Genomic DNA, 17,886 nt, shown 5'->3' on the forward strand with positions numbered 1-17,886 from the left:
CCCACGGAGACGCCCCCGGTTCCTCCTACTTTCTGCCGGAAAAGGACAATCCCGCCTTCCCCACTTCCGGCCCAAGGCGGGCCGAAGTCCACACGCCGAGTTCCGGCTTGCGTCCGCTGCGGCTCGGCCGCCCGGTCAGATCGCTCGTAGCTGCGTTGCACCAACATTCTTCCCCCTCCCTCCCTCCCACGCCGGCCTCTTGCCGAGGGTTCCGGCCTCCCTCCTGGGCCAGGTAACGCAGCAGAGCTGTCGCTTTCACCCGAGGGGGAGGTGGCGTCGTTCGGTGCCGGGCTTGCCCTGGCAGGGCTGCGGCCTGCGCGGGACCTTCCCGGCCGGCGCAAGCCCACTGGTGGTCGGGACTGAGCTGGGGCTGACGCAGAGGGGGCCGCCACTCCGCCGTGAGGAAGCGGGGAAGAGCCGGAGAGGGGCCGACTTCGCAGGCTCTGGAAACCGTGCTTCTGACCTGGCGCAGATCAAACAGTGGCTTGGCGTGCCCGGGACACCTTAGGGCTGAAAGGGAGAGCGGAGAGCGAGACTAGGTATTCTTAGTGCGGGATTTGGGCCCATATTGGGGTGTTCCGAGTGCAGACCTGTTAGACAGTGGGCGGTAGTGATGAGATTTGGGTTTAAAGATGTCGCCTCTGCCACCCCACGTGAAGGCGGGGTGGCATCTTGCCTAAGAGTGTCCTGGAACAAAACCAGGAAGGCGTGGGTTAAAACACCTGAACTAAAAGAGCCTTACTTTCCTTAGGGACCAACCCCTGTCAAAGCTCAGTGCCATGTTTATCTTGGGATTGAGAAGTGACATGTGGTCACGGGGACGCCTGTTAACACATTTATTTGACTTGAAAAGGGAAATTTTTTTCTCCCCAAAGAGAAGCCTAATTTGGTTAGTTGGTTTGTCAAAGAGACTGGCGTTGCTAATTTGCATAATTATTATTTACAATAAGTTGAGCTAAATCTGCAGCTGCAACTAAAATATATTTAAATTACAGTAATATTGTAATGCTAAAGATGTGTTGAAATTAACAATATCTCGAATTTCCCAACTCTTCCTAAATGCCTCGAAGAGAAAAGTAATCAGTATAATTAAAAATCACTTGAGAAAGTGAAGGACTCTAATGACTGGATAACAAGTTCTTTTGTTAGATTGTTTCCGGGTTTTTGCTTGGTTCGCTTTGCTTTTAACAGAAATAGTAGTAGGTCTATTTGAACCGCCCACTGAGGAAGGAGCACTCTGACTTTTGGCGTATCACTCAGAAGAAAACCAAAGAATTGATCAACAATTCTGTAACAGAATTACCAGCATTCCCTCGTGAGTCATATTTCTTGGCACTATATCTATGAAAACAAAAAAGAAAATTGAAGCAAAACCCTGTTAATCTAGCAGTAAGAAACAGTCATTTAGATACATGAATTAATTTCTGGGGAATCCCCATCTATCTCACGGAGAGATGTGTTTCCAGTAGAATTTTACCTTTTATATTTATGTACTATCAAAATTTATAATCATATCATTTTGAGCAGCTGTGTATTAAAGATAATTGTAATATTACTCAGCTCAGAATAACTCAAATACATAAAGCCATACAATTACAAGGAAAAAATGTTTTTAATTTCCCTTGATACATATTTTTATCACGAATAAGTGATCAGTAAAAGGTTTTTGAAATGTAAAAATTATTGTCTTTGGATAACATTTTATGGAGTAAATATAATTTAGAGATGAAAGAACAATATAGAATTACCAAATATTAAAGAGCTCATGTGTAATTTTAAATGGATGATGGTGGTCACTAAATTGTAATGTAGAGTCTGTTGGATACATTATAAAAAGTGATTTGACAGTGCTATCTTAAATTGTCATTATTTACAGTTTGCCAGAGTTTACATTCATTGCAACTATTTAAATTTGTGATCGGGGGTCCCTGGGTGGCTCAGTCGGTTGGGCATCCCTTTGGCTCAGGTCATGATCTCGTGGTCTGTGAGTTCAAGCCCCACGTCAAGGCTCTGCACTGACAGCTCAGAGCCTGGAGCCTACTTCAGGTTCTGTCTCCCTCTCTCTCTACCCCTCCCCCACTCACACTCTGTCTCTCTCTCAAAAATAAAATAAAAACATTTAAAAAATTAATACATTTGTGATGAAAACTTAAGCTATCAACTTAAAAATATGAGGGGATAAACACTTTTTCAAAATTCCCTGTCCCTTGGGCTATGATTGCCACGCCCTCTTTGTTTGTCTTGCCTTCACCTGTCTGGGTTCATCTAGCTCCATCCTGCTGCAGTTTGTCCAAAAGCCTCACGGAAACTCCCGCCAACCAAATGCTGTGACTAAAGCGAGCACAGGTTTAGAATCAGGCTGCTTGATTGCCAGCCACGGTTGCACCACATATTAGCAAGTTACTTAACCTCTCTGTGCATTGGTTGCTCATCAGTGAAATGAGAATAATAGTACTTACCGCCTCCTATTGTGAAGATCAAATGAGAAAAATCATGTAAAGCTTTCAGCAATGTATACGGCTCTGAACAAGTGCCTTATAAAGACTAGCTACTCCGGCACCTGGGTCCCTGGGTCGTTCCGTCAGTTACGTGTCTGACTCTTGATCCCAGCTCAGGTCTTGATCTCAGGATCATGAGTTCAAGCCCCACGTTGGGCTCTGCACTTGGCGTGAAACCTACTTTAAAAAAAAAAAAAAAACAAGAAAACAAAGCAGGGGCACCTGGATGGCTCAGTCAGTTAAGCGTCCGACTCTTGATTTTGGCTCAGGTCATGATCTCACGGTTTGTGGGATCAAGTCCTGCATCTGGCTCCGTGCTGACAGTATGGAGCCTGCCTTGGATTCTTTCTCTCTGCCCCTCCCCAGCTTGTTCCCTCTCTCTCAAAACAAAACAAACAAAAAAGACTAGCTACAGGCTCCCCCAGCTCGAGAGAACTGCATCACAGTGTTATCTGTCACCATGTATCTGAAGAAATGGAGGAACAGGAAGCTGGTAAGAGGTTGCTAAAAGTCAAGACTGGAATTCGCTCATTCATTCAATGAATATTGAATATCTGCTAAGTATTAGGCATTGTTTTGAGTGCCTGGGATATAACAGTGAACTAGACAAAACCCCTTTCTCTACTGAAGCTTACGTTCTTAGTAGGCTGGGGTAGATAGAGGGCAAGACAGATTATAAGCAAATGCATGACAGTAGAAGTGGAGGAGGTGATAGGTACTGTGAAGAAAAAGCAGGAAAAGGGGGCTATACCATGTTGGCATGAGGGGCACCTTCTTTACATAAAATAAGCAAGGAAGACCTCTCAGATTGACAGTTGAGCATACACCCAAAGAAAGTAAGAGAAGAAGCCACATAGGTATCTGGGGAAAGTGCAGAGACCCTAAGGTCAGATAATGCTTAGTATGTGAGGAATAAGAGGGTGTGGAAAGAGGAGAGAGTAAGAAGGAGGGTGAGGCAGATCATGTCATCAAGCACAGTCCTTTAGACAAGAACTTGACTTCTACTCAGGGTGAACTAAGAAGCCATTGGAAGGTTTTAAGCAGAGGAGTAATGTATCTTTGCCCTCTGTGTGGAGAATAAATTGAATGGGGACACAGATGGAAGCAGGGAGTCCAGTTAGAAGGCCATTTTGAGAATCCAGGTGAGAAATGATGGGGGCTTTGACTAGGGTGGTAGCAGTAAAGGGAGAAGTGAATTATGGAAAATGAATTCTTTCCTACCCTGTGCTGAGAGATAGTGTTTGTAAATAGAAGGGTTGGTGTGTGTGAAGACTGAAACGGGAGCCTCCCAACAGGCTGTCGTCAGGGTTTTCCCAAAGGAGGCAGACTGAATGTGGAGGGGAAGGATTCTCCTCCCTATGGAGTGGTGGAGGATAGTTGGTCTAGCCCAACTGACCTGAACGACAAAGTAGCTCTCAAGCCCTTTCCCCATTTTGCCTTGATTTTCTGCTCGACACACATCCAAGTTTCCTTAATTGATGCCCTGGACATAAGTACTCTGGTCTCAAGAATGACCCACTCCCCACACTGGGAACGAACACTTGGTATCAGTCTCTTGTGACTGTGGTGTGACCCACACACCCTTTCTGGAGAGCTGAGAGCCAGAAACAAGGTGACTCCATCAGTTTCTACCACACCGTGCATCCTCATACAAGCAGCCAGCCTGTTTTATCTTTTACATCTAGATCATTCTATTCTGTCTCCCAGAAGGACTACCAAATCTATGTCACTCTCCTGTCTAAGAACCTACAATGACCCATTTCCAACAATATGGTATGACCTTTAAGGCCCTTCATTACATGACATCAGTCTACTCTTCTGGGCTCTTCTTCTGACACTTTCTTTGAAATACCCCAGAAAAGTAACTGAAACAAGATGACTAGAACATGTAGGAAGACACTTAAATGTGGACTGTGCAAAAATGGAGATAATGACTTCAATTAAAAAACAAAATTTTTTTTAAAGCAGTCTCCTATCCAACATGGGGCTCAAACTCAGGACCCCGATATCAAGAGTCACATTCTCCACTGACAGAGTCAGCCAGGTGCCTTGAGACTTTGACTTTATTTAAAAGATTGCATGGAACTCTTTAAGCAGCATAGTGAACAAACTCCTCACCTGCACTAACAGATAATGCATACTTGGTAACTTCCATCTGTTCTGTTCACCACATCATGAATTTTTTTTAATGTTTATTTATTTTTGAGACAGAGCATGAACGGGGGAGGGTCAGAGAGAGAGGGAGACACAGAATCTGAAACAGACTCCAGGCTCTGAGCTGTCAGCACAGAGCCTGACGCGGGGCTCGAACTCACAGACCGCGAGATCATGACCTGAGCCGAAGTCGGACGCCCAACTGACTGAGCCACCCGGGCGCCCCCACCACATCATGAGTTAAAAAAAAAAAAAATGTAATGTTTACTTATTTTGAGAGAGACAGAGAGAGAGAGGGAGACAGAGAGAGTGTATGAGCAGGGGAGGGGCAGGAAGAGAGGGAGACACAGGATCTGAAGCAAGCTCTAGGCTCTGAGCTGTCAGCATGCACTGACATGAACTCACGAACCATGAGATCATGACCTGAGCCGAAGTTGGATGATTCACCGATTGAGCCACCCAGGCGCCCCACCACATCATCAATTAAAGCTGATCTGAGGATGAAGTTAGTGTGTCTTACCCTGAAGCCCAAATCCTTCATTGTAGCTTAGAAAATAGCCAGTGCTTTAGCCATCCTGAAACTCTCCTTCTCCAGCCAAGCCACCCTCTTTTTATATGGCTCTGTGGTGATTCACCAGCAGAAATACCTTTCATTTCATTGTCTGCCTATGTAACCCTTTATGGGACTACTCAGATGTCACTTCTTCTGCAAAGCCTTTCCTGGCCCTACCTTGTATTTACTAACCTGTTTTTACACTGAGTACACTATGCCATGAGGTCTCATCTTACAGAGGTTGCATTTTAATGCCAGTGCCCTGGAAAAAACTTATGATCAAAATTACCCTTGGAAATCCCTTAGGAAGATGCCAGCTTGGGAGATTGTTATATTGTATCCTGTTGAACAGCACAGCCAGTTTTTCTCCAGGATGGCCATAAATCACTGTTGCTTTCTTTGCCCAAGTATTTCATTTGGGTGGCAGAGAGTTGCAAAGTATTTCAATGACTGTAATCACATTTATTGTGGCAAAAATGCACACACTATAAGGCTTGGGGAATCTGAGACCCACCCACTGAGGGGATGATTTACTACCATCCCTCCCTCCGTGGGCCCTCCTTCCTATGGCGGGGGGGGGGGGGCACACCCATCAAGTGAAATGGCAGGTAGGTGCCTCCTTCCCTCCCTGCCTAGCTGAGATTCACATAGGAGAATTCAGCTAAGTTCAAGTTGGTATAACCCCACTGTATCACATATAACTCCTTGTTCTGAAATTAACTGCCCAACCAGCCAAACTGGGTGCTCCTGAAGCACTCAGGACAGATTCCCAAGGGTTATAATGCTTAGCCCAGATTAAGTATCAATAAAAGTTGGATAAAATTATAGTGTCCTTTATGTCCACCCCACCCTTGTCCACCTCTGAGTAATTAATGAACACAGATTCCCAGGCCACATTATTTACCTTTAGACCAAAGACCAGCACAAGAGCCAGTCTACCTCTACAGGACAGTCCACACCATTGTCAACAGCACTTTCTTGCTATTTTTATCGTATCCAATCCAACCTCTTCAGCGTGGAACCCAAGGTTGCATCCCTGACCCACTTTCCCTTCTTTTCCCATCCCACATATTCCGGTTTGGTCATCCTTGTCACAATATGCCTGTTTATGGTCTCCAGCCTACCAAGTGACATCAGTATCTCAGAGACATTTTTAACGACGACTATATCCCACATTACCCCACCGCACACGTCAGTAGAAGCTGGGCCCTAGTGAATAGAGAGCCCGTCCTTGCAGGGTAATTTCAATATAGTTCTCTATCTTTATTGATACACCACCACACACATGAGGGAAAAAACAGTGCTTTTCTGGAAGAGATTGGAGTCCGTCACATTTCAGATGTGGAAGTAAATCCTGATGCAGGCAAGGGACTCTGGCAGTCAGAGCAGCTGCAGTAGGGCTCAGAGGAGCAATCCCTCTTCGTGGCAGGTTTGTGGGAAATGATCATCCCCTCCAGGTCCTTCACTTTGTTTTCCACCGTCTGAAGTTTTTTCAAAATTCTCTCTTGCAGACCCAAGGACAGGAAGAAGTTATTGTCTTGACCCGGGAGAGCGTTCCCTTCTGGGTTGACCAGCAAAGCCTGAAAAAAATCTGCGCTCTTCTTGTAAAGTTTGTAGAGTGTGATGATAAACAACAATATTTTCTAAAATAAAACAACAGAAGTTGAACGTTACTTGTTTATTCGCACGAATGCCTCAGTTTACTAACAAAATCAAAACAAAAACCTAACAGTAACAATAAACAGCGCCAAGGCTTCTGTTTAACAAAACACCTTCACATCTTTTTTGTCTTTTGATCTTTACCACAAAACACAGTGATACGCAGGTCAGGGATTATTATTTGCATTTAATTAGTGAAGATGATAATAATAGATATCATTTACTAAAAATTTGTCACAGGCAGGGATCTGTGCTAGGAGGGCGTTTTGCCTATGCATGACCTGTTTATGTAGAAAAAAACCAGAACTGGGTAGCCATTTAAATACCTTCCAATTTGGACCCTGCCATTGTCCAAGGTCGTATACTTGGGAATGGTAGAGCCAGGACTGAAACCCAGGAATTCTGACTTCCGTGTAGGTTCCCTCAGGACACAGTGGTCTGAAAAACTAGGTTTCCTGGTCCTGGGGGAAAATTTTTTTTTTTTTTTTCAATTTAGCCTACCTTACCTTTTTTTTTTTTAATTTTTTTTAACGTTTATTTATTTTTGAGACAGAGAGAGACAGAGCATGAATGGGGGAGGGTCAGAGACAGGGAGACACAGAATCTGAAACAGGCTCCAGGCTCTGAGCTGTCAGCACAGAGCCCGACGCGGGGCTCGAACCCACGGACCACGAGGTCATGACCTGAGCCGATGTTGGCCGCTTAACTGGCTGAGCCACCCAGGTGCCCCTGGGGGAAAATTTTTAATGATCTAGGATAGATTCCTGTCAGGATAAAAAAACAAACAAACAACCAATCATCTTTCTTCCTTGTTATGATAACTGGCCCTGTTTATTGAGTACTTAGTGCGTGCTGAGCTTTACATACACAATATCTCCTTTAACCCTCACTACAACTCTTAAGAGAGGCACTGTTAGCAAACCCATCCTACAGATAAAGGAAAGTGGGGTTTTGGAGGCTGGTTGCTGTCAGTCAACACGGCAAGCGACAGAACCAAGGTTTGAGCCCCCGCGGTCCGACTCCAAAGCCCTTGCTGTTAACCACTTGTTATACTACCTCTTTTTCTTGGCTGAGGTGTCCAGAGGGCTGCGGGTTCATCTAATTGAGCTGAACATTAACCAGACAAGAGCAGAACCCAGAATTATAGAAAACAGTTTGGGTTTTTGGCCTTATATTCTTCTATTAGCTAACTGAAGTGCATGTATACACACATATCCCTGTTGGGGATTTATGTTAGTTAGATTACATTAAATGAGATTTTGGAGATTTGAATTTGGCATCCTAAACGTTGGGTTCAAATCTCAGATTTGCCAGTTTTTACAGTCTATGTCAACTTGGTTCAGTGATAACCAAGTTCGCTTGCCTACAAAATGGAGGTGATAATGAAAATGAAACCTCTATATGAAAACAACCTCTATCCACTTCATGTTATTGTTGGGATTCTAAAAACATTTTGACTAGGGGCTTCTGGGTGGCTCAGTCAGTTAAGTGTCTGACTCTTGGCTGTGGCTCAAGTCATGATCTCACGGTTCGTGGGTTCTGCTTGGGATCCTCTCTCCTTCTCTCTCTGCCCCTCCCCCGAGCACACTTTCGCACACACATTCTCTCTCTCATATAAACTTAAAAAAAACTGGGGGGATCCTGGCTGGCTCAGTTGGTTAAGTGTCAGACTCCTGATTTCAGTTCAGGTCATGATCTCATGGTTTATGGGTTAGAGTCCCCCATTGGGCTCTGCTGACAAGCAGAGTCTGCTTAGGATTCTCTCTCTCCCTCTCTCTCTGCCCCTCCCCTGCTCTCTCTCTCAGAAACAAATAAACATTAAAAACAAAAGAAAGCATTTTGACTACATTGTAAATATAGCTATTATTGCTGGTGATAAAACTATGAAGTTATTATTATTGGTGGTTAGAAGTATGTAAAATCCTCAATGTTTCTTACAATCCCAGCCAATTATGCTCCTATTCCCCAGAAGAATCCCTGTTTATTGAGTCTGATATTGTTGGGGTTTTTTTTCAATGTTTTATTTATTTATTTATTTATTTATTTATTTATTTATTTATTTATTTGTGTGTGTGTGTGTGTGTGTGTGTGTGTGTGTGTGTGTGAGAGAGAGAGAGAGAGAGAGAGAGAGAGAGAGAGAGAGAGAGAGAGTGAGCACGAGCAGGCGGGGGTGGGGGGCAGAGAGAGAGGGAGACAGGATCTGAAGCAGGCTCTGCTCTCAGCGGAGAGCCTGACGTGAGGCTCAGACTCATGAAAGCAAGATCATGACCCGAGCTGATGTCAGATGCTTAACTGACTGAGCCAGCCAGGTGCCCAAGCCTGATATTGTGAAAACAAAGAAATAATGAAAATATCGGTGCCTAATGAATATACATGCCTTGACATCAGGTACAGAGCAATGTCACAGTAAGAACGCAAAGCCAAACCCAAGATCCCAATTATCCTTGCAATGCCTATTCTATGAAAAGGTGCCCCTAATGGTGTCAGGCACATAGTAAAAACTCAAAGATGAATATGTGATCAAATAAGTTTGAGGTTAAGCTGCCTTCTCAGTTTATAAGCTTGTTTCATCTGTTTTATTCTAAAACAGGCCAAAAACCACTGTGAGAGAGAGAGCGTTTTATGCTCGAAACATAACTGGCAAAAGTTTTTAAGGATAACCTAGTTTCAACCAATTTCAGAGATTAGGGTTCATCCTTTCCTCATCTGCACGGTCTTAAAATACGGGTATAGCAGCAATGCGGGAGAGAACTAACCAAGTTTCAATTTCTAACTATTTAAATTCCTCTGGAACAAAAGAGTATGACCTGAATTGACCGAACACTTCGTTTCCATAAGATATATACTCCTACTCCCAACAAAAGCAAAAAAGAAATCCCCAGGATAACTTGCACAATTGGAGCAAGGGTATCTAGTACTCCAAAATTTGTTTGCTGAGGTGGACTAGTCTCTCCCAGAAGAGTTGCTTGTAGCCACTTCCATATTGAGCTCAGAGAGAGATATTCTACGAGGTTGTCCCAGACAGAAGATGAGGACAAAGATGTTGACATTTTAGTAAGACAACAGCTCCTGGAACTACATGTGCAGAGGCTTCAGGAACCTAGATATGGGCTAGGGAGCGTGGCCTTGGAGCCGAGGTGTTCTGGAGCCATTGTGAACTGTACATTGTGATGTCACTGTTTCAAAGGTCAGCTTGCTTCCCACTCACCCGGTGAACTTTCTCACTCAGAACCAACCAGCTACTGGCCTGGATTTTCAGTTCAGTCATACTGCTTTCTCTGATCTTTGGCAAGTTCTAGCTCTAGCCCAGCACTGTCCAATCGAACTTTCTGCAATGATGGGAATATTCTATATCTGCTCTGTCCTATGTGAATAGTGTGGCCAAGGAATTGGATTTTACATTTTATTTAATTATAACTAGATAAATTTAATTATTTAGCCAATGTGGCTAGTGGCCACTTTCTTGGGGAGTGTAGATATAAAACGCTTCCAACAATACACTGAAGAGACAGCAATTATTAACTGAGGTTAAGTGGAGATTTGAGGATTTAAAGAAAGTTTTCCTGAAGAGTGAATAGTTTGCTCTTTGGGGATTAGGTAAATGTGGAGGGGGGATATTACTGGGTCATTTTGTAGCATTCCCTTTTTTCACATGTCACTATTGTTTAGAAATTGTGATCTTTGGGAAGACTTTAAACATATTTGAGCCTCATTTTGCTCATCTCTTTACAGATGGGAATGCCACATCTTTTGCAAGGTTTATGTTAGAAACAAATGATATCATTTTCTAAACACTTGGTAAACAGTAGCATGCTGTACAATAACTTAAATCACATGTTATCAAAACAATTATTTATTGGCTACTACCTATGTATTTTCAGCAAGGAGGTATGAAAATATAAAATGTATGGTCTGTACCTAAAAAACTTACATGAAAAGAGTTCACACACAAGCGTATGAACTGTGAGATCAATTGTGAAAACAGCCAAGAATCCAAAAGTGGGTTTGCACCAAGAAGAGGGAGAGGCAGAAAAAGGAAGAAAAGGGGTCAGTTATGACAATTTTTGGAAAAATATTGTGTGATGCTACTCCAATCTGCTCATTCTGGTCGAAAGGACAGCAAGAGGGAGGCCTGGTAGAGGCAAGAACTGTTTTGTTCTTGCAAGAAGGGGAGGTAAGGTAAGTTGCTTGAGGTGCCAGAGACACATCCAGAAGATGGAGTCCAGAGTGCCGTTGGAAATGTACTTGCATCAGGATGAAATGATCTACTGGTTCAGGAGTGACTGCTATTGATGTTAAACCCACAGTCTCCTAGTGACTGAACGCAAAATCTTTTCTAGCAAGGAATAAAAGAGACTCAGATAATACTTTGGATTTGGCTATTAAAGGTTAAAATAGGTCAGAAACTATTAAAGAATGCCAATCAGAAACTTTTTGGAGTGGGGCGCCTGGGTGGCGCAGTCGGTTGGGCGTCCGACTTCAGCCAGGTCACGATCTCGCGGTCTGTGAGTTCGAGCCCCGCGTCAGGCTCTGGGCTGATGGCTCAGAGCCTGGAGCCTGTTTCCGATTCTGTGTCTCCCTCTCTCTCTGCTCCTCCCCCGTTCATGCTGTCTCTCTCTGTCCCAAAAATAAATAAAAAACATTGAAAAAAAATTAAAAAAAAAAAAAAAGAAACTTTTTGGAGAAAGATAGGGCTGTGACAACTAAATCATTGCTTGAGAATCTCTATACTAGACTAGACCCCCTGTTACATGGCACCTCTCACTTTACTTTCAAAGCACTTAACACAATTATAGTTATTTGTGAAATTTTTGGTTTCACATCTGTCTTTCTTATTATCAACTTGAAGACAGGAACCATGTCCCTTTTATTGACTATTGTATCCCTAGGGCTTGGCACATAGGAGAAGCCTAAATATTAAGTGAGGGGTGCCTGGGTGGCTCAGTCTGTTAAGTGTCCAACTTCAGCTCAGGTCATGATCGCACGGTTCATGAGTTCAAGCCCTGCATTGGGCTCTGTGCTGACAGCTCAGAGCCTGGAGCCTGCTTCAGAGTCTTTGTCTCCTTCTCTCTCTGCCCTTCCCTTGCTCACACTCTTTCTCAAAAATAAACATTAAAAACTTTTTATTTATTTTTATTTTTTAATTTTTTTTTAACGTTTATTTATTTTTGAGACAGAGAGAGACAGAGCATGAACGGGGGAGGGGCAGAGAGAGAGGGAGACACAGAATCGGAAGCAGGCTCCAGGCTCTGAGCCATCAGCCCAGAGCCCGATGCGGGGCTCAAACTCACGGACCGCAAGATCGTGACCTGAGCTGAAGTCGGACGCTTAACTGACTGAGCCACCCAGGCGCCCCTAAAAACTTTTTTTTTTTCCAACATTTATTTATTTTTGGGACAGAGAGAGACAGAGCATGAACGGGGGAGGGGCAGAGAGAGAGGGAGACACAGAATCGGAAACAGGCTCCAGGCTCTGAGCCATCAGCCCAGAGCCCGATGCGGGGCTCAAACTCACGGACCGCAAGATCGTGACCTGAGCTGAAGTCGGACGCTTAACTGACTGAGCCACCCAGGCGCCCCTAAAAACTTTTTTTTTTCCAACGTTTATTTATTTTTGGGACAGAGAGAGACAGAGCATGAACGGGGGAGGGGCAGAGAGAGAGGGAGACACAGAATCGGAAACAGGCTCCAGGCTCCGAGCCATCAGCCCGGAGCCTGACGCGGGGCTTGAACTCACGGACCGCGAGATCGTGACCCGGCTGAAGTCGGACGCTTAACCGACTGTGCCACCCAGGCGCCCCCTAAAAACTTTTTAAAATAAAATATTAGATGAATGCAAAGTCACCTGGAAGAATTCAAAATATCTTTATGGCCTACACTGTTCATTCATCAAGTGCCTATTACCATATCTGTGCACTTGTTTGGGTAGAATCCTTTTATTTATTTATTTATTTTTAAGTTTATTTGAGAGAGAGAGAGGGAAAGAGAGAGAGAAAGTGGGGGAGGGGCAGAGGGAGAGGAAGAGAGAGAGAATCCCAAGCAGGCTCCACACTGTTAGCTTACAGCCCGCTGCAGGGCTGGAACTCACAAACCATAGATAATGACCTGAGTCGAACTTGAGTTGGATGCTTAACTGACTGAGCCACCCAGGTGCCCCTTGATAGAATCTTTATAGAGTAACTGTTAAGAGGATAGGCCTTTGGGAATACAATGGATCTGGGTTAAAACTTTTGGCTCTCCTATTCACTAACCTTGTTACCTTGAGCAAATTACTTAACTCAAGTCTTAATACCTTGTGACGTGGGGCAACTTCTACCTTGTAGGCCTGTAGTGAGACAAGTTGAAAATTTGTGTAAAAGAATAAGCTACCCATAGAGGTAAATGCAACTATTATTTGTAGTGACATTTACAAACAAATGCAAGGTATTGTAAATCTCCATAGTATAACATACCTTAAAAGAACCTAGTCCAGGGGCGCCTGGGTGGCTCAGTCGGTTGAGCGTCCGACTCCGGTTCAGGTCATGATCTCGCAGTTCGTGAGTTCGAGCCCTGCGTCGGGCTCTGTGCTGACAGCTCGGAGCCTGGAGCCTGCTTCGGATTCTGTGTCTCCTTCTCTCTCTGCCCCTTCCCTGCTCATGCTCTGTCTCTCAAAAATGAATAATAAATGTTAAAAAAAATTAGAAAGAACCTAGTCCAAAAACCCATTTATAGTTTGACTCCCTTCTTAGACACCTGAACATATCCAAAGATGAATTATCACTATGCAAGACATCTCAGCCCACATTTTTTATTAAAAAAAATTTTTTTTTAAATGTTTATTTATTTTTGAGACAGAGAGAGACAGCATGAACAGGGGAGGGTCAGAGAGAGGGAGACACAGAATCCGAAACAGGCTCCGGGCTCTGAGCTGTCAGCACAGAGCCTGACGCAGGGCTCGAACTCACGGACCGAGAGATCATGACCTGAGCTGAAGTCGGCCGCTTAACCGACTGAGCCACCCAGGCGCCCCCCACGTTTACTTTTTTAATTTTAAATGTTTATGTACTTTTGAGAGACAGAGGGACAGAGCATGCCAGCTGAGCTGTCAGCACAGAGTCCGACACGGGGCTTAAAGTCACCAGCTGTGAGATCATGACCTGAGCTGAAGTCAGACACTCAACCGACTGATCCACCAGGCACCCCTCAGCCCACCTTTACATAGTGTCATCCATCCATCTATCTACTGGGCCAGCCATCAGTCACTTCCACATCAGACTGTATTAAGACTTTTTGACTTACATGCTGCAATTTATGAATCACGCAGTGCCTACTTTTAAACCTTCAAAAGGTTCTTCATTGACTTTCAAACAAAATCTGAAATCTAGAAGCTAGTTACTTGGCACTAAAATATGGTTGCTGCTTACCTATCTATCCAACCTTCTCTCCTTTCCCTTTCCCATTTTTTCTCTCAGCATGAGCTATACCAGGCTTGTCAAGGTCATGAACACCCCACAAAGCCTTTCCACACAACAGGATTATCCTCTCTGGATAATTCCTATTGATTCTTCAGGTTTCAGTTCAAACATGGCTTCCTCAAGGAAGCTCTTCTTGGCCTTTTTGTTTTTTGGCGGGGGTTGGGGGGGGGGGAGAGGAGGCTATCGCAGCCACAGATTCTTTTGTAGCACTTTATGTAGTGTTTTGTTTATTGTCTCTCTTCTTTACTAGACTCTAATCACCATGATGCAGGAAACTCACTGCCTCATGTTCATCGCTCAGGAGCTAGCAGATAGTATGTGCTTAGTGAATACTTGGCTATAGCTTTCCTGTACCTCCAGTCTTCTCTTTTCCAGGCTAAACCTGTCGAATACAGGTGAACAGGTTTTTAAATCTCCTGACTATCCTGATTCCCTTCCTCAAAGTGGTTCAGACCTCCAAAAGCAGTCTGTCACAGAATCTATTCCTGCAGGTATAGACAAAGCAGGTCAGACTAAGGCAGGCCCCTCTTTCCAGACTCAGCTCTACATAATAGGAGGCTTTGCCTCTGAGTCAGCATATAAAACCAGGGGTATCACAGTCTATTGTGGGGTGGCAGGTGGGGAGAAGGGATTGGGCAACCTTTCTGAGAGAAACATGGACTTTTTAACAGTTTACAAATTACTCACAGAAACCATATGAACTAGTTTTCCTTTTTCCTCAAATGAGAAAATGTCAATAATAGATGTATGATTGACATTGGATTCGCGTGACCTGGCTTTTACTTACATTTCAAACTTTATTCTCCATTATTCACTTTTACAAACCATATACTCAGTTTAATTACAGAGCTAGGGTGTTTTTGGGACTTTAAATACCACCTGCAACCTTCTAATATTCTTCCTTCACATTAACTTCCCCTCCCTGATACCTTCCGTCAGATGAGATTGGAAACTAGGCTCCACCTATTCCTAGCTTTTATCAGCTAGGCAAAACACTTTATTTCTATCTTTTTAGTTGCCAAATAAGGGTAACTGTACCTACTTCATGAACTTATGAAAATTCAACAAGATAATTTTATGTAAAGTGCTTTAAAAAAAGTGCAATTACCCTGAATTCTCACAGCGCTTTCCACTTTGTATTCTAGGCCACTGCTTCTCAAATTTTTCTGTGCCTATGAATCATCTGGAGATCGATCTTACTAAAATGCGATTTGGGTCCAGAAGCTCTGGAGTGGGACCTGACATTCTCCATTTCTAACAAGCTCCAGGTGATGCCCACGCTGCTGGTCCACTTACCACTTTACAACGTTTAAAGCTACCCCAGCCCTCACATGAAAGCTCCACACCGCCAGATGCCTTGATAAATTTACATTTTTATCTTTTAAAGCATCTGAAACCGTCACTAAATATGTGTGCACTTAAATATTTGGTTAATAATATGACTATGTCCTTGGCAGTGCAGGGCAGAAGTAGGCAACCTGGGACTAAGAGACGATAGGTTTGGGATGGAATACTGTGAATACTAATCAAAAACTTTCTTTTCCTTCATTTCCCACCCCACTCTCTCACACGTGTTCATCAACATGGGGAAACACTGAAGTAAGAGAATTCTGGGTAAAAAGGACAGAATGAAAGTGTCTGGTACTCTGAACTTCTACCCATTATTTAGCGGGCATTCTTGACTTTAAAAGGGCTTTGAAAACAAAGTCAATGCTTCCAGGTTTGTGCTAGCATTGGCACAAATCCCAAAGACACATCAAGTAAAAATGACAGTATGGAAAGCTAGAAAAATAACTGTCCGACCTTCTGTATTATCATAGAACTACACATGCTGGGTTTGACATAAAACGTGGTCTTATTAAAAAGTCAAATAAAGATGCTCCAACTGGAACAGAAAATAATCTTAGGATGAACCATTTAGGCTTGTACTTGAAGCAAACTTTCAATAGCGTTCAACTAGGGTTTGGTTCCACTACAAACGGACCTACTTGGCCCTTTCTGGGGGTAGAAATTAGGAGTGGTCGAATGGATGTAGTTCAGTCTTAAGCAAATTAGCAATCTTCTCTTGTTCTGGGCTAAAAATGAAGCCGCCAGCTGTTTCTCATGCTCAGATCACAGAAAGTGACCTGTCAAAATATCCCATACCTCTTCACTTTATAGGTGAGGAAACTGAAGCCCACAGAAATTAGCTAAAGGTCCCAAGGAGTCAGTAGTAGCCTCAGCCTCTAAGATGTTCCACTGTCCACTGTTTCTGCCATTTTTTTCTTTCAACAGATGCTTATTTGAGAACCCTATGGTTACCTACTAGGATCTGAACCAAGAAAGCACTTAGGCATTGTGTGTCCATGTGTGTGTGTGTGGGTTTTAGGGGTCAGAGAAAAGGTCTTAAAATCCTAACGACAGACATAAGAAAGGGATATTAGGAGTGTCTGAGTCACTTCATTGCTAGCTGATGAAACTCACTGAGAACTTCACAAGAACAGAGAATAAAGCTGCTGTATTTATAAGAACACACTGCTTTGTCATTAGACATACAGGGCTCATAGTCCACTGAGGTTCAACACATCCAAAGACCAAGCTCACCTTGGCTTTCCATCCTCTTCCCCAAAATTCATTTCTTCCTTTTGTATTCCAACCTCAACTGGATGCATCACTACTAAATCGGTTTTGCTCAAAACGTTTTTTTCACCATCCAACCCTCTCTTTAAATTTCATCTCCTCTTCCTTGTGCTCCAACTGATAGTATAAACTCTCATCAGGTTTGCCTCAGTTACTTCAACAGTCTTAATATCTACTGTTTCCATTCTCAGCCTCTCAAATCACAATCATTTTAAGACATCTACAAATTGTTATTAATTTAACATTGCAATTAACGTCGTTATTTTGTTCAAATCCTTTAAAGCCTCTCAGCTGCCTAAGGACTCGAGTCCAAACTCAATAGCATTCATGGTTGGGTCCTTGCCCATCGATCTCTACAGTCATCTCATCCACCCCAGTGCTTCCCTTTCATTGCAGCCTACCACATTCTTTGTAGGTCCCTGGAAACATGACTGCATCCATCTATGCCCTTCATGTTCTCCTTGGTATTCTTTCTATCTGGACAGCTGCCGGGCATCCTCTTTTGGGAGCTATCTTGACCCTCAGAGCTAATTACTCAATTTCAGAATTTTCTCTACACAAAAACTTTATGACAACAGTCATTCAGAAAGAAACTTGATCTGAATTGTTTGGTTAATAAGAAATGAGAAACTACTGGGGTAAAATATAAGTGCACATTCCAGAAAATGCCCAGTGCAGTTTCAGTTAGTGTATGGTATGAAAACTCATTATGAGTAAACAAGAAATGGGTGAAAAATTGTAATTTATTGAAACTCAACTCAAAAAATATAAGATGCTGTAGTGTACAATATATTACACAAAGCACCCTCAGGTGCACATTCAAGTCAAGTAAGAACTCCATATCCCTTTCCCTAGCCCTCCCACCCTGGGATCTTAGTATTTGTTCCATATACAATCATGCACACTTAATTTGAAAAAGGAAGCCCCAATATATTTTGATGTATTAATTA

The 17,886-nt window shown here is 43.3% G+C and overlaps 1 protein-coding gene across 1 annotated transcript; it reads right to left on the minus strand.

The window, feature by feature from the left end:
• Nucleotides 1-6,444: 6,444 nt before the first annotated feature.
• TMCO2 (transmembrane and coiled-coil domains 2) lies at nt 6,445-10,000 on the minus strand. The gene is made up of 2 exons (XM_047868914.1): nt 9,672-10,000; nt 6,445-6,848 (listed from the first exon to the last, which is right to left on the minus strand). Exons 1-2 carry the CDS (start codon nt 9,912-9,914, stop codon nt 6,534-6,536), a joined length of 558 nt encoding a protein of 185 aa, XP_047724870.1. The 5' UTR covers nt 9,915-10,000; the 3' UTR covers nt 6,445-6,533.
• Between the last annotated feature and the right edge of the window lie 7,886 nt (nt 10,001-17,886).

The sequence above is a fragment of the Prionailurus viverrinus genome, chromosome C1 (genome assembly GCF_022837055.1).
Source record: "Prionailurus viverrinus isolate Anna chromosome C1, UM_Priviv_1.0, whole genome shotgun sequence".
In the NCBI taxonomy this organism is placed as follows: domain Eukaryota; kingdom Metazoa; phylum Chordata; class Mammalia; order Carnivora; family Felidae; genus Prionailurus; species Prionailurus viverrinus.

Coding starts and splice junctions, on each gene's coding strand:
- TMCO2 (XM_047868914.1), bottom strand. CDS start 9,914: ATGTCAACATCTTTGTCCTCATCTTCTGTCTGGGACAACCTCGTAGAA. Junction 6,849..9,671: donor GAAGTGTTCGGTCAATTCAG/GTCATACTCTTT, acceptor GTTTTATTTTAG/AAAATATTGTTGTTTATCAT.